Raw genomic sequence first — 17,757 nt, forward strand, 5'->3', positions numbered from 1 at the left:
AGGGACTTTTTTTTTTAAACCCTTACAGTAAATTATATTTGCCCCCTACAATCATCACTTGCGAAACTAACCGGCCAGGTCAAATCCTGCTTATGTGTTTAATACCTGCTTTTTTCCCCTCAGAAAATAAAATAAGGCCTAGCAAAATTTAGAAAGCTGGAGGGTTTCCCACATTGCTTCCCTATCTTCTACCACCAGTCCAAGCAGCGTGATCCATTATTCAAGACTAAGGATTCCAGGCCTGTATAGGACCAGCTCAAACACCTACATAAAAAAAGTATTTTTTTGATAATCTTATTCTTTTAAAGAGAACTAGAATTCTTTTTTTTCCCAAAAAACACAAGTAAAAATGTCAAACGTATACTATAACATACCCCTACAAACAACGCAGTACCCTTTCGGTTTTTAACGGGCACGCGTTACTCAAAGCCAAAGATACACATCTCTTATACTCGCTTTAATAATAATGCCTCACGATAGGCCACTTGTAAAATCAATCACCAGAAGATACCCCTACTTTGTAGTTTTTGACCAATCAAATTCTTAGAAAGATTACATACTTCTAAACATTCCAATTTAACATACTAGACTTACCCAACAAGGTCTCAGCCTCTCGATTCCATTGCGTATTAGAAAGGATAAAGTATGAGGCAATGTTAGCACTTCCCTTCAGGTGCTCGCTTCCAGTGAGCTCTTTTATTTTGGAGGTGAAAGCAACAAGGTTGACTCAGAGGACATGGGCGGCTTGGTTCCCTGGAGGTGACACAGCGCCGACACTTTCAACACTTTCTCGATTCCATTGCGCCTCCACATATCACTTTAACAACCAACGAGAACTTACCTTGCACCTTTGAGCCCTTGTAAAGCAGAGCTGGCAACCCTGTGAAGCACCTCACAATCTATATAGAGAGGGCTTCAAAACTTTTAGCTTCAGCTGCGCTGTGAGCGCCAGTGGTAAAGTATCCAGGGAAGCCAAACTAATCAGTGTCTAAAACAGATAAATCTATCAACTTCCTACGAGCACCGGTAACATACACGGGCCTCCGACCATCTTGCCGGGGACATTTCCGGGGACATAATTTGTCCGGGGACAGTCTCCTCAAACCAGGGACTGTCCCCTAAAGCCGGGGACATCTGGTCACCCTAATTTAATAACAATCAATAAACAAAATACAATGTCAAACTCTAAATGTTTTTGTAAATCAACCTAGTAAATTATACTTGTTAGTTTTAAAGTATTTTTCAACAACAGAACTTGGGGAAGGGGAGTTGGTGACTGTGCCTTAAAATGCTGGGCTCTATTTTTGTTCCTAGCCAGGCCTGATAATAATAATAAATACAGGTGGCCCTCGGTTTACAATGGTTCAATTTGTACCGTTTCAGAATAACAACCTTTTTTTTCAGTCATGTGACTGCTATTGAAAAGCATTGAGAAGCAGTGCATTGATTAAAATAGCCAGTAGGTGGAGCTTCCGCTTGTGTTGCAGAAAAGATATGCAAGCCAAGCAAGCTGAAATTAATCAGTTTAACCTGACTTGAGCTATCGAGCAGCTTGCAAAGGAACAAGATCTTCCTGTCTATAAATCAGTCCAGATTGGAATGGATAGAAAGAACTGTTTTCAGAAAAATGCAAGTAAAGTCTGTGTTGTGTGATTATTTTATTAGGTTTATAATGCTGTTTAGCAAATGTTTTTGTTAATTTAACTTAGTTTAATTATATATTCTGTGTTGTGTGATTATTTTATTAGGTTTATAATGTTGTTTATCATTTAAAGTCTTCATTTCAAAGCTTTAAAAATAATGTATTAGGTGTTACTTATGACAATTTTGAGAGGGGCCTGGAACCGAACTCCCTCACTTCCCATTGACTTACATTATAAACTGGTTTTCAATTTACAACGGTTTCGATTTACAACCATTCCTTCTGGAACCTAACCTAGGCGTAAACTGAGGGCTATGTGTAATAGTATGGGCAGTGCATTAATGTTTTATACTGTATATGTGATGACAGAGCATATATCAATGAATCATGCATACAAATCATAATAAATTGGAGCAGCAGCACACTGTAGTGCTTTTCAGTGTAATTGCTGCAGAGAGCATTGTATGACAGTGGGCTGTACAGTGAGTCAAGGAGAAGCTGATGGGGGTAGTATAGGGGTGGAATGCAGGCAGTGAACACTCCCTCCCCCGCACACATTCCAGCTGCCCGCTGTGATGTCATCAGAGTCACAGGAAGCAACAGAGCAGGAAAGGGGGATGGGGGAGTTGGTTTTTAAAATCCTGAACAGAAAATCCTGTCACATCGCAGACAGATGAAAGACGGTAAATGACCTATTTAAATACTCCAGCTATTCTAACATGGCTGTGTATCAAGATGATAGATGTGTGTCTTACTGTGTGCAGAACTATTTAGTGTTTATATCGCTGCTCCCTTTGTATGTGTGTGAGAATGTGATGATGTGTACAGTGTTTATATACAAAGTATGCACAGCACTGACAATACGTATGTATTCTGTATGTATGTTCTTTATGAAAGTAGCTACTGTGTGTGTGTATATATATAAATGGTAGAAGAGCATTATCTATGTATGATCTATAACAGAAGCATATTCCAGTATTTAGTGAAGCACTTGTATCTAGATATGCGTCTATGTTTACAGAAATGTTATATTCATCTCCATTATAAATAGACCAAAGAACTTGCAACTATTTTTCATGAGACTTGCTGTGCTTTTTTTTTTGCATGTATCAAAAATCGAGATAGGCTCTGATCAAGTAAAAATAAGCTGTGTTAGTGTAAATCAGCATGAAAATATCACTCTATGTGAGAAATATACAATATATATATATATATATATATATATATATATATATATATATATATATATATATATATTAAGGAAACCCAATTATTATTTAGATTTAAAGCCAGTTTCCACAGTTATTAATATGGTAACAATGACTTAATGATTTAGTTATGTAGTTTGATATGTTTTGCAAAATAATAAGAATACAACGTACCTTTTAATTAAATATTAATTTATATGCCACTCAAATAAATTTGGAGTTACACAGAGATATAGTAAATAGCTATTTTTTATTTTAGATCTTATAAATAATTAGCTATAAATGTATTGTCAGTTTGTATATTACTGTTTTAGTTTGCATTTTAGTAAATATCGAATCATAGTGATACTGTATACAGAACTGGTGAACTGTTTTTTACTGAATTTTCTTGGGAAAAAATGTTCTGGATTTTGCAAATACTAGAGAATTTAGACACAATATACCAAGTAGTTTATATTTGTGCAGTAATTAATATCACACTATATTAGTGCTAAATAATGGTTCCCGCTATTCCCTGGTAGCCTTTGTAGATATTCTGTTTATAGACCCATCACATTCTCTGAATCAAGTCTTTCCTTTATTTTACCCCACACAAAAATGAACTATTTATTCATTTTCCATAATTAATCTATTTACCCTCCACACATTGTGGATTTTAATAATTCCAATGCAGGCCCCAGAGGATGAAAATAAACTGTGTCCCTTGGGGAGAAGTTGGTTGTCTGTCATTGATCTTTGTATATAAACAAATGCTGGTTATTTTACAACTTAACTGATAAAGTATAATAAAACTGTCATTTTGTCAAGTTGCTTATCAGTAAATTCTCCAGTGTAGAAATGTGTTCAGACGCTCCATATTAAAAGAATAGTGATGGTATAAACTTTTTTGTTTTTCTCTAAAGAACTGTTAAAGCTGGAAGACAAGTTATTCTATGTACATTAAAATTGTTTAAAGGGACACAACTGGTCCCTTGAAAATATTAAGAGACATGGAATATAAAAAAATAAAATTCTAAATTAAAGTAAAAAGACAAACCTATTGTGTAAAAACATAACAGAAATGTACCTGTTTTCTTGCAAAATGAGCACTCAGAATTTCTCAGTGTTCGACTCATACTTTGTATATTTTTGTATCGTTTACACATTAGATTGCATGTCTATTATTTACATGAAAACTTAAAAACTGTCAGCTTCAGTGAACTCCCAGAGAGTGTCATCTATGGGCCGGCCAGATAATCACACATTCTCTAGTTTGGAGAGAGATTATAGTGCTGACTTCACAGAGGCAGAACTCAATTTTCTAAGAAAATGGGAGTAACATGGAAATCCCAGAGAGATGCAAGGTGCCTCCCATAGAAAGTAATGAAGCTCTCTGGGATAAATTTCACATGGGGGGGAGAAGCTAACTGGAGATTCCCTGGGGCTGATATAAAGGCTCCATTTGCATCAATTCCAAATTATACTGAAATGTTACTACATTTCACTACAACATAACTTGCTTTTGTCTATATTTTAGTATATATTACTTTTCTTTCATGTAATTAGCAAGAGTCCATGAGCTAGTGTCGTATGGGATATACATTCCTACCAGGAGGGGCAAAGTTTCCCAAACCTCAAAATGCCTATAAATACACCCCTCACCACACCCACAAATCAGTTTTACAAACTTTGCCTCCTATGGAGGTGGTGAAGTAAGTTTGTGCTAGATTCTACGTTGATATGCGCTCCGCAGCAGGTTGGAGCCCGGTTTTCCTCTCAGCGTGCAGTGAATGTCAGAGGGATGTGAGGAGAGTATTGCCTATTTGAATTCAATGATCTCCTTCTACGTGGTCTATTTCATAGGTTCTCTGTTATCGGTCGTAGAGATTCATCTCTTACCTCCCTTTTCAGATCGACGATATACTCTTATATTTACCATTTCCTCTACTGATTCTCGTTTCAGTACTGGTTTGGCTTTCTACTACATGTAGATGAGTGTCCTGGGGTAAGTAAGTCTTATTTTCTGTGACACTCTAAGCTATGGTTGGGCACTTTTTTATAAAGTTCTAAATATATGTGTTCAAACATTTATTTGCCTTGACTCAGGATGTTCAACGTTCCTTATTTCAGACAGTCAGTTTCATATTTGGGATAATGCATATGGATTAATCAATTTTTTTCTTTCCTTAAAATTTGACTTTTTCCCTGTGGGCTATTAGGCTCGCGGGGGCTGAAAATGCTATTAGGCGCAAATTTTTTTTTTCTGTTTCCGGCGTCATACGTGTCGCCGGATGTTGCGTCATTTTTTTTTTTACGTTTTTTTGCCCCAAAAGTGTCGGCGTTCCGGATGTGACGTCATTTTTGGCGCCAAGAGCATTTAGGCGCCAAATAATGTGGGCGTCTTTTTTGGCGCTAAAAAATATGGGCGTCACTATTGTCTCCACATTATTTAAGTCTCATTATTTATTGCTTCTGGTTGCTAGAAGCTTGTTTACTGGCATTTTTTCCCCCATTCCTGAAACTGTCATTTAAGGAATTTGATCAATTTTGCTTTATATGTTATTTTTTCTATTACATATTGCAAGATGTCTCCGTTTGTCCCTGAGTCAGAAGCCACTTCTGGAAAAATGCTTAAACTGAGTTTCAGTTCTACCAAAGCTAAGTTCATTTATTTTAAATGTTATAAATGTTTATCTTTAGCTATGGTTTGTATTAAGTTATTATGATATACTTTTACATGCAGATTCCATTAGTATTTATGCTTTATACATTTCCATTCTTAAGTACAAGAAATGTTTAGAAGATTTATAAGAAATATTTTTTCTGATTAAGGCTTTGTCTGACTTCGTGCCTTCTAATACAATTTTTAGGTCTTTTTCACTTCTTTTTTAATTATTGAAGTTTCAAATGACCAACAACATACTGATTTATCCTTCTCTGATGATGTTTTTTTTCTCTTTCAGAAATTCTCTTCATCAGATATTGACACTAACAAATCTACTTTTTTATATCAATTTTTTATTATTAAAGTACATTTGTTCTTTGTTGAAGAGGTGTTGATTATTTTGGATATTAAGGTAACTAGTTCTTTAAAACTAGCTGACACTATTTCTGCCTTTTTATTCTTCTGTGATTTCAGAGGTTTTCCTTCTAATTCCCCATACTAGGGAATGGAATAGGCTGAGAATTTTCTTTTATTTTTAAACTATATTCTTTGTCAGCAGTTAAATTTTATTTGGAGGGTTCTCCAATTTATTGGAGCTATCTCTACTCCTACTAATTATGCTATTGTTGTTATAGCAAAATAGTATTTATTTTCCTTTATATAGTTATATCTTATTTATGGAAAATTATTTAGTTTCAGGTACTTTTCTAAGTATCAGATTATGATTTATTTTAGCATTGTTAAAGGGACAACATTTACTAGACTAGGTGCTGTTGCATTTGTCTTGTTGTTTTGCATTTTGCAAGTCCTCTGTTTTGACTGGTCCTTTAAACTGGACTATCATGCTAATGATTTCATTTGTGTCTTCATTTTATTGAATATATTCGCAAATGAGGGTTAATCTATGTCTTTAGCTATTTTAGCTAGAAGAATTTTGTGTTTTTAAAAAAAAAAAAAGAAAAAAGAAAAAAAAAAGAAAATCCATATTTCTTTTGTTCTAAGATAATCAATTATAATTGGATTCAATTCTTAACTGTTACTATGGGCTTCAAGATTGAGTTCTAAGACTAAACTTTAAGCTTATATTAGTTTGGTTGTTCTTATTAAGGAACAAATTCCTGAGTTCTTTCCCAAGTAACATGTTTATAATTGGGGTTCGAAATCAGCTCCCTAATATTGCGATGTACGTGCCGTATTCCAGCTTGGCTGGTAAGGGGCAGGTTAAGACTTCTTTGAAATTTATTTGGTTCTATTCTGTCCAAATTTCTTTGATTTTATTCCAGTAAGGCTAACACTTTCTTTCAGTGTGTTTCTGTCCTATATATTTTGGATACTGTTGAAGCATGGCTCAAGCGCTGCTCAGACCTGGAATCTTCTGGGGTATTTCTTCCAGTTCTTTTTCTAGGAACTGAGTTTTGGAGTTTTATTCAAACTATTCTGCCTTTTTTATGGTCATTGATAGCATTATTTGTTTTCATTAGATACAATAAATGCATATTCTTCATTTTTCTGTTTTCATTCAGATTATTTCCTGTGGATGCGGAATCTCATATGTTTCACTTACTCTTCAGGACATAGTTAGAGGATCTTTTTTTCAAAAAGCTCTTGTTTTCCTCACGCAAGGGTCACCTTTTTTAGGTTTCCAGATGGTTTATGTCACTATCTTTGTCTCTATCAGACTAGGGACAATTTGATTTGTGTTCCGTCTGTCGGTACCTTTAGTCTCTATTATTTTCTTCAGTTGCTATATATGCATAGAAGTTTTAACAGCATTGGATTCAATTCCCTTTGCTCATTTTCAATGGAAAGATCCTTTCCAGCTTTTTATGAGTGTTGTTTCTTCAAGAACATGGTTGGAGGATCAATTAACCAAAAAGTTTGTTGATTCCTCAGACAAGAGTAACCTTTTTTAGATTTCCGGATAGATTCAGTGTCCATGTCTCTGTTTCTGTTGGATTAGAGACGTCTGAAATTGGTTTCAGCTTATCGAAACCTTCAGTCTCAATCATTCCCTTCGGTAGCCTTATGCATGGAAATTCTAGGTTCTTATGACTGCTGCATTGGACGTGTTCCCCTTTGCTCATTTTTCACATGCGACCTCTTCAGCTCTGTATGCCGGGATTATACAAAGATATCTCATTTAATATCTTTAAAACCGATTGTTCGACACCCTCTGACGTGGTACAGACCACCATCGTTTAGTTCAGGGGGCTTCTTTTTTTCTTCCAACCTGGACTGTGATCTCAACAGATGCAAGTCTGACAGGTTGGGGAGCTGTATGGGGGTTTCTGACAGCACAAGGGGTTTGGGAAATCTCAGGAGGTGAGATTTCCAATCAATATTTTGGAACTCCGTGCAATTTTCAGAGCTCTTCAGTCATGGCCTCTTCTAAAGAGAGAATCGTTCATTTGTTTTCAGACAGACAATGTCACAACTGTGGCATATATCAATCATCAAGGAGGGACTCACAGTCCTCTGGCTATGAAAGAAGTATCTCGAATACTGGTATGGGCGGAATCCAGCTCCTGTCTAATTTCTGCAGTTCATATCCCAGGTATAGACAATTGGGAAGCGGATTATCTCAGTCGCCAAGCGTTACATCCGGGCGAGTGGTCTCTTCACCCAGAGGTGTTTCTTCAGATTGTTCAAATGTGGGGACTTCCAGAAATAGATCTGATGGTTTCTCATCTACACAAGAAACTTCCCAGGTATCTGTCCAGATCCAGGGATCCTCAGGCGGAAGCAGTGGATGCATTGTCACTTCCTTGGAAGTATCATCCTGCCTATATCTTTCCGCCTCTAGTTCTTCTTCCAAGAGTAATCTCCAAGATTCTGAAGGAATGCTCGTTTTTTCTGCTGGTGGCTCCAGCATGGCCTCACAGGTTTTGGTATGCGGATCTTGTCCGCATGGCTTCTTGTCATCCGTGGACTCTTCCGTTAAGACCAGACCTTCTGTCATAACGTCCTTTTTTACCATCAGGATCTCAAATCCTTAAATTTAAAGGTATGGAGATTGAACGCTTGATTCTTAGTCAAAGAGGTTTCTCTGACTCTGTGATTAATACTATGTTACAGGCTCGTAGATCTGTATCTAGGATGATATATTATCGAGTCTGGAAGACTTACATTTCTTGGTGTCTTTCTCATCATTTTTCCTGGCATTCTTTTAGAATTCCGAGAATTTTACAGTTTCTTCATGATGCTTTGGATAAAGGTTTGTCTGCAAGTTCCTTGAAAGGACAAATCTCTGCTCTTTCTGTTCTTTTTCACAGAAGGATTGCTATTCTTCCTGATATTCATTGTTTTATACAAGCTTTGGTTCGTATAAAATCTGTTATTAAGTCAATTTTCTCCTCCTTGGAGTTTGAATTTGGTTCTGGGGGCTCTTCAAACTCCTCCGTTTGAACCTATGCATTCACTGGACATTAAATTACTTTCTTGGAAAGTTTTGTTTATTTTGGCCATCTCTTCTGCTAGAAGAGTTTCTGAATTATCTGCTCTTTTCTTGTGAGTCTCCTTTTCTGATTTTTCATCAGGATAAGGCGGTGTTGCGAACTTCTTTTTATTTTTTACCTAAGGTTGTGAATTCTAACAACATTAGTAGAGAAATTGTGGTTCCTTCATTATGTCCTAATCCTAAGAATTCTAAGGAGAGATCATTGCATTCTTTGGATGTTGTTAGAGTTTTGAAATATTATGTTGAAGCTGCTAAGAATTTCCGAAAGACTTCTAGTTTGCTATCTTTTCCGGTTCTAGGAAAGGTCAGAAGGCCTCTGCCATTTCTTTGGCATCTTGGTTGAAATCTTTAATTCATCATGCTTATGTCGAGTCGGGTAAATCTTCGCCTCTAAGGATTACAGCTCATTCTACTAGGTCAGTTTCTACTTCCTGGGCGTTTAGGAATGAAGCTTTGATTGTTCAGATTTGCAAAGCGGCAACTTGGTCTTCTTTGCATACTTTTACTAAATTCTACCATTTTGCTGTGTATTCTTCTTCTGAAGCAGTTTTTGGTAGAAAAAATACTTCAGGCAGCTGATTCAGTTTGATTCTTCTGCTTATAATTTCAGTTTTCTTTATTATTAGATTTAAACTTTATTTTGGGTGTGGATTATTTTTCATTGGCTGTCTTTATTTTATCCCTCCCTCTCTAGTGACTCTTGTGTGGAAGATCCACATCTTGGGTAGTCATTATCCCATACGTCACTAGCTCATGGACTCTTGCTAATTACATGAAAGAAAACATAATTTATGTAAGAACTTACCTGATAAATTCATTTCTTTCATATTAGCAAGAGTCCATGAGGCCCACCCTTTTTTTGTGGTGGTTATGATTTTTTTGTATAAAGCACAATTATTCCAATTCCTTGTTTTTTATGCTTTCGCACTTTTTTCTTATCACCCCACTTGTTGGCTATTCATTAAACTGATTTGTGGGTGTGGTGAGGGGTGTATTTATAGGCATTTTGAGGTTTGGGAAACTTTGCCCCTCCTGGTAGGAATGTATATCCCATACGTCACTAGCTCATGGACTCTTGCTAATATGAAAGAAATGAATTTATCAGGTAAGTTCTTACATAAATTATGTTTTCGGTTAGTTAAAATAAGTATATTATGAATTTTTAGCAAACCTTATCTGCACACAACTAGCAAGACAAATCAGTGAGACTAGCTTGTTTAAAATGCTTACAAAATTTCACTAGACTTGTGAGAGAGCTTCAGACATGTCCTGTCCCTCCCACTCTCTGAAGCTGTGAGGTTTAGTTTGCAATGTAGCAAATTCAAAGTGCAATGTAATTTGTAAAAGCTACACAGAAGTATACAAAGTAATTTGTTAATGTATCATGGTAACTTTCAAAACATAAACAGAATTTGTAGAATCTCTGCTAGAGCTAACTCCTAAATGTATTAAAATATAAATGAGTACAAAGCGTAAATGCTATAATACTGAGAGAACACCAAGTGCTGATAAAATGACTGTTTGCATCAATTACAAATTAAAAAATGTTTTACTTGTTTTTGCCTATAGTTTAGAACAGGGTGTCAAACTCATTTGAGTCACTGGCCATTTTCCATACAAGTGCAACTCGCACGGGCCGCACACTACCTACATGTTTTGCCATGTTTGTTGTTTGTGATATGTATTGATTGTCTTTTAATGTTATATTGTTTGGCAACACTAATTAAATTCTTTGCAAATAACGCCAGTTTGACACCCCTGGTTTAGAAGATATTGCTTTTCTGTTAGTTAAATAAGTGTATTGTGAATTTTGAGCAAACGTCACCTGCATACAGCTGGGTGAGAAAAATCAGTGAGACCAGCACATAGGACCTGATATTCAAAAGCTCGCTGCTCAGGTGAGATGATCTAAGACGTCTTGTCAGTACAGAGCGGTCCCTAAAAAAAAATATAAAAGTTAGAAACACAAATTTTAGTTTGAAAAATGTTTATCTTAGTATGCAGGGTTCTTGCTGTGAAGCAGAGACACCTACATTACAATATGAGGTCTAAGATTTTGCCTGATTTCTTTCCATGTCCCTCTATTTCTGAAGCTGTGTTTTATTCTAAAGGGACCAAATCTGAAGTGTAAAGTAATAAAAAATTCAAAGCACAAAGTGTAAGTGTAACAAAACTCTTTCTTGCACTCCTATATTACACTGAGCTTTTACAGAATTTCAAGCGATCTCGAAGTGCTGGAGAGTTCCGCCCTATTTTGGTGTTGAGCATTCAGTGAGTTCAGTCCATGTAAAGTCTGCACTAAAATGTATCTCCATTCTGGAGAATCTTTGATCATCAGGCCCTAAGCCAGCTCATGGTACTCTAGAAGAGTTATTACAACAAGTAGATATGCCTTCCTTTAGGGACTCCAGCCCCTTGTAGGGCTGTGACAGGAAGTAATGGACACTATACAAAGGAAGTAAAGGGGAAAAAAAAAGGAAAATCCTTTTAAAATGATAAATAATACATATTGCATTGACTTCTGTTAAAGTATAACCCACTGCTTAGTGTATTGTTTTGTTTTTTTGTTACAACCATGAAACAGACTGTTTGTTTGTTTTTATATCCCTTTAATACACTAAAACATGTAATTTCCTGTAAGAGAAATATGTTTTGTTAATGTAATTTGTGACTGTGTGTGTATGTGACTGTGTGTGTGACTGTATATGTGTGTGTATGTGTGTGTGACTGTATATGTGTGTGTATGTGTGTGTGACTGTATATGTGTGTGTGTGTCTGTGACTGTGTGTGTGACTGTATGTGTATATATGTGTGTGTGTTTGTGACTGTGTGTGTGACTGTATGTGTATATGTGTGTGTGGCTGTATATGTGTGTGACTGTATGTGTATATGTGTGTGTGGCTGTATATGTGTGTGTATGTGACTGTGTATATATGTGTGTGTGTCTGTGACTGTGTGTGACTGTATGTGTATATATGTGACTGTGTGTGTGTGACTGTATGTGTATATGTGTGTGTCTGTGACTGTGTATGTGACTGTGTGTGTGTGTATGTGACTGTGACTGTGTCTGTGACTGTATGTGTGTGGCTGTATATGTGTGTGACTGTATGTGTATATGTGTGTGTATGTGACTGTGTATATATGTGTGTGTCTGTGACTGTGTGTGTGACTGTATGTGTATATATGTGTGTGTGACTGTATGTGTATATGTGTGTCTGTGACTGTGTATGTGACTGTATGTGTGTGTGTGTCTGTGACTGTATGTATGTATATATGTGTGTGTGTTTGTGATTGTGTGTGTGACTGTATGTGTATATGTGTGTGTATGTGACTGTGTATATATGTGTGTGTCTGTGACTGTGTGTGTGACTGTATGTGTATATATGTGTATGTGACTGTGTGTGTGTGTGTGTGTGACTGTATGTGTGTATATGTGTGTGTCTGTGACTGTGTATGTGACTGTATGTGTGTGTGTGTATGTGACTCTGACTGTGTCTGTGACTGTATATGTGTATATATGTGTGTGTGTGTGTGAACATTTATTTTGGATACGACTCCCTTACCAAAAAATATTATGGCCAAAAAAAGGCCTAAAACCAGCAGAATTTTGAGTGCCTAGAACAAAAGAAATAAAAACGCCACTGATTTAGGAGCTTCCAAATTATATTTCAACAGAATCACATTTATTTAATTTAGTTAAAAAAATATTTTCATAAGGCAACAAAGTGTCCCAATTTGACTTATGTCATTAAAGTTACAGTGGAAAAGGGACATAAAACCCACATTTTTCTTTTGTGATGTAGTTGGAGTCAAATTTGCTTCATTCTCTTTGTATCCTTTGTTGAGCTAGCTGAACACATTGGGTGAGCCAATGACAAGAGGCATATGTGTTGTCCACTGCTTCTCCTGAGTCTACTTTGGTATGCTTTTCAACAAAGGACAACAAGAGAATTAAGCTATTGAGATATTAGAAGTAAATTGGAAGTTGTTATAAATTGCACCCTCCATCTAAATCCTGAAGTTTCTTTGATTTTACAGTAAATTCAAATTTGTTCTTACAACAGAAATTGCATTGTGTAGTGAAAACAATAATAATCACATAATAACACTATACTGTAAGACAACAAGTTCATTATTATCCCTAGTGAATGTTAATTCAGTTTATGACTATGGAAGCTATGAATATACAAGATTAAACTAAATGATTATTCACTATACCTTTTTGTTTTATTGCACGATTTTGTGTGGAGCTGAGGTTTCTATTGTAGTACAATGCATGTCTGCAAACATAACATACAGATAATAGTACTTTGTTGCATTTCTTCTTAAAGGGATATAAAACATTGTTTCTTTCTTGTAATAAAAAAGCACTAAGCAGTGGGTTATACTTAATAGAAATCATTGCAATATCTTTTATCATTTTAAAAGGAAACAACCTTTTATTTCTTTTGTAGGGTTCATTATTTGTGTGCTGTGCAAAGGCAACGGAGCAAGTTTTCCTTTGAAGTGTTGCTAGAACACACCTGTAATAGCAGCAGTCAGTTTACTGCCCATGCTCATGAGAGGCTTTTGCTTCAACAATCAGGTGGCAGTAAAACTTAAAAGGACATGAAACCCAATATTTTTCTTTCATGATTCAGGCAGAACATACAATTTTTTTTTTTTACATCTTTTATTTATTATCAGCAGGGATAACATTAGATTTCATAGTAACAAAGAGTTCATAACATAATATTTTTCTAAAAGGATAACATATGATAAGATATTAATTTCATATCAAATACATCAATTCGATAAATCAATAAGAAAGACAAAAAAAAAAATTTCTAATCTTGAACCGTTGATATGAGTTACTACTTAGTTCAATCTGACTAGATATAAGTCTGCTGGATTTTCCTTTTAAAATAACAAAAATAAACCAGAGAGATAATATTCCTGGAATGGATTAACTTAACTATTTCTTGTGTTAGATTGTTTGCTTTCCTTTTTCTTTTTCTCTTTTTCTCCTTTTACTTTTGAATGTATCAAATTATGTCCAGAGCTGAGGGGGAGAGGGAAGGGAAGGGGGAAACAAAAAAAAAAAAAAAAAAAAAAAAAAGAGCTGTTTGTTGTTCAGATAAGATAAGTTAAGTTACCATATGTCTAATAACACAATTTCGGTATTCCGAAATGGATAGATTAGAGTATCAATCTCGCTAGGGGGGAATATCCTAATAAATCTTGACCACTTTCGAAAAAAGCTAGTTATCTCTTGCTCCGAATTCAAGTTCGTTGCTAGTTGTTCAACTATACATTGTTTCCTAAGATAGTTTTTAATCTCTGTTATTGATGGTATAATATTGTGCTTCCAGTCCTTAAATAACAAATTTCTAGCTGCTAAAATGATTAGATTTATTATTCTTACTTCTTTTAAAGTTGGACTCTTATCTTTCAAGAAAATTATATCTATGCCTGTAAGCTTTAGAGGAGTTATTTTTAAGACTTTTTCTATCCAAAATTCTATTTTGAGCCAGAGTTGTTGCAGTTTAGGGCAAGACCATAATACATGAATTATGTCGGCCGCTGGTAATCTACATTTGGGGCAGCTATTAAAGTTTGTATTATGCCATTTATAACCTTTATCTGGGGAATAGTATGTTAAGTGTATGAGTTTCACATGGGACTCCCTCCAAGTCTCAGCTATTGTGGTCTCAGAAAGTAAGACTATAGAACGTAAAACCTGCTTCTTATGATCAATATTAATCATAAAGAGGTTTGTCCATTTTTGAGCTATTTGTTTGACGCACTCTTCACCCTTAAACCCTACCATATATGTGTACCATGAAGAGATAGAGGTAAGTCCGGCTTTAATCAGAACTGGCCAATTCCCTAACCTACCCCATGTCCAGTTCCACGGGAACTTATGAATTAATTGCGTTACGTAGTGTCTAACTTGCAGATATGTAAAAAAGTCATGATTATCCAAGCTATATTCTTGTTTTAAGTCTTCAAAGGATTTAATGTTCCCCGTCTCAAAATTAACCACTTGTCGTGCATAGTATATTCCCTGCCTCTTCCATTTCATCAGAATGGGTGAAGAAGTTGCTTCTTGGAATTCTGGATTACCAATAAGGGTTTGATGTTTAGGTATATCTGTGTTAATTCCAACTTTTGCTCCAATCTTTTTCCACGCCTTAATGATTATAAAGATTGTTTTAAACTTCTTTACTTGTTTAGGAATAGAGTTATAAGACAAGTGCAGCAAAGATAGTGGAATTAGAGGGAATATTATGTTTGCCTCAAGATCATTGTCTGTGAAATAATCTGCTTCTGCTATCCAGTCAGAAGCTATACGACCTAGAAAAACAAGATTATAGGAATGCAGATCAGAGAGTGCCAGTCCGGCATATTGTTTAGGGAAGGCTAGTTTTTGAAGTGAAATTCTAGGTTTTTTTGAATACCATATAAAACTTCTAAGAGTAGAATTAAATTTCTTTATATCATATATTTTAATCAGAACAGGAAGGTTCTGCAAGATATAGAGAATCTTAGGAAGGATAGTCATTTTGTAAAGAGCTATTCGCCCTGAGATGGAGAGTGGCAGATGTTGCCAATTCTTCATATAGCTCAGAGCTTGTTTTAATATAGGAGATATATTTAGAGAGTACCAATCTTTAGGATTATCTGATATTATGATTCCTAGATACCTAAAGGAACTTGTAACTAGTTTGTAAGGATGTTTTGTGCAGGAATCTTTCATTTTCCTCAGCCACAATAGTTCAGACTTTGTGTTGTTTATTTTATATCCTGAGCATCGACCGTATAAATCTACTATTTTATTAAATTTGGGAATATTTGACGATGTGTTTGAGATATATAGTAGCAGGTCATCGGCATATAGGGAGACCTTTACCTCTTTTTTATGAATTTTTATTCCCTCAATCTGATGTCTAACTTTCAGTGCAAGTGGTTCAATTGCTAGGTTGAATAATAGAGGTGAAAGAGGACATCCTTGACGGGTTCCTCTTTTCATTCTAATTGTATCTGATACATGCCCATTAATAACTAGACTCGTGGATGAATATAAACATATATTTTCCACCAGTTTATAAAATTTGTTATCAATTCCAAAGCGTTGTACGGCATCTAATAAGAACTCATGATTAACACGATCAAATGCCTTTTCGGCGTCTACCGCTAATATTGCGGCATCAGACTGTTCTTTCAATGTACTCTCTTTGACATTCTTAAAGTAGTCAATAATTAGAAGTAATTGCCTAATTTTTGCTGCTGAACTGCGGTTGCGAATAAAGCCCACTTGGTCTTTATGAATGACATCTGCTATCCCCTCTTGTAATCTTGCTGCTAAAATTGATGTGAATATCTTATAATCTGAGTTTAACAGTGCTATTGGTCTATATGAGTCCCTGTTCACTGGATCTTTCCCAGGTTTAAGTAGAAAGATAGTATTAGATTCTAAAAATGTATTTGGTATTTGGACCTCGCCTGAGAAATATTGGTTAAAGAGTTTAGTTAAGTGGGGAATTAAGGTAGGTGCCATGATTTTATAAAAATCGTTAGGCATTGCGTCCGGACCTGGAGCTTTCTCAAGTTTTAATGATTGGATAGCTTTTGAGACTTCGAGCTCAGAAATGGGCCCATTTAATTTCTGGCTGAACTCAGATTTGAATTTCGTGATCTTTAAGTCTTTCCAGAACACATCCCTAGCCGACTTATCCATAGGTGTAGATGAATAAATTATTTTATAATGTTGGTAAAAAGATTCCAATATGTCTTCTGGGGCATTCAAATGACTATCCTTGATCTGTATTGATTCTATTGTTGGTGATTGTTTAAAGTTTTTTACTAGTTTAGATAGCAGCTTACCTGATTTATTTCCATATTTATATAGGTTCGCTTGATATTTTAGTTCTGATCGAATTGTTGAGGCTGTTAAGAAGGAATCCCGTTCTTTTTTCAATTTGGCATATCTAGTCCAGTTTTCTTCTGATTGAAAATTTAAAAATCTGTTATAAGCATTACTTACTGCTGCTGTTAGTTGCTTTTCCTTTAATCGAGAATTACGCTTGCCCCTCGCCATATAGGCGATGATTTCTCCCCTTAATACCGCTTTCGCTGTCTCCCAGACAACTGAGAAGTTAGATACTGATCCAATATTAAACTGAAAAAATTCTTCTAGTTTATTTTTTAGCCAATTACTGAATTTCGGATCGTTATTTAAATATTTTGGATAGAAAAAACGCGCTCTTCTTGTAGATAGATTATTTACTGGGATATCTAGCATCACAGGGGCGTGATCTGAGATACAAATTTCTGAAATGGTAGCTCTGGCTCCTCTTTGATATAAGCTATCATTTACTAGAATAAGATCAATTCTGGATAATGATTTAAATGCCTTTGAATAACATGTATAATTTTTTAAATCCGGGTTTTGGACCCGCCAGATATCTCTGACGGCTAGATTTTGAAAGATAGTGTTAAAAATTTTTGCTTCCAAGTTATCTTTTTTAGTTTTTTTTTGCGCAGTACCTCTTCTCAGTCTATCGAGGGGACATCGGGGTGCCATATTAAAATCACCTGCAACTATTACATAACCTTCTGCTACTTGAAGTAGTTGAGATTGGAGGGAGTCCCAGAATTCTGGTTTAATTGTGTTGGGGGCATATAAGTTGCATATTGTATATATAGATCCTGCTATTTTCAATTTTAGTATTAAATATCTGCTTTCTAAGTCTACTATTGTGAGTAGTTTGTCATATACTAATTTTTTTCCTAGTAAAATAGCTACCCCGTTTTTTCTATTGGA

General features: G+C 35.5%; 1 protein-coding gene across 1 annotated transcript in view; it reads left to right on the forward strand.

The window, feature by feature from the left end:
- Window positions 1–2,198: 2,198 nt before the first annotated feature.
- PPARD (peroxisome proliferator activated receptor delta) overlaps window positions 2,199–17,757 on the forward strand; it is a 34,177-nt gene continuing 18,618 nt past the window's right edge. Inside the window, exon 1 of the mRNA XM_053706845.1 lies at window positions 2,199–2,325. Within this exon, the coding sequence (XP_053562820.1) occupies window positions 2,316–2,325 (10 nt within the window). The 5' untranslated portion in view covers window positions 2,199–2,315. The remainder of the gene's footprint in view (window positions 2,326–17,757) is intronic.

This window comes from Bombina bombina, chromosome 3, assembly GCF_027579735.1.
Source record: "Bombina bombina isolate aBomBom1 chromosome 3, aBomBom1.pri, whole genome shotgun sequence".
Lineage (NCBI taxonomy): Eukaryota > Metazoa > Chordata > Amphibia > Anura > Bombinatoridae > Bombina > Bombina bombina.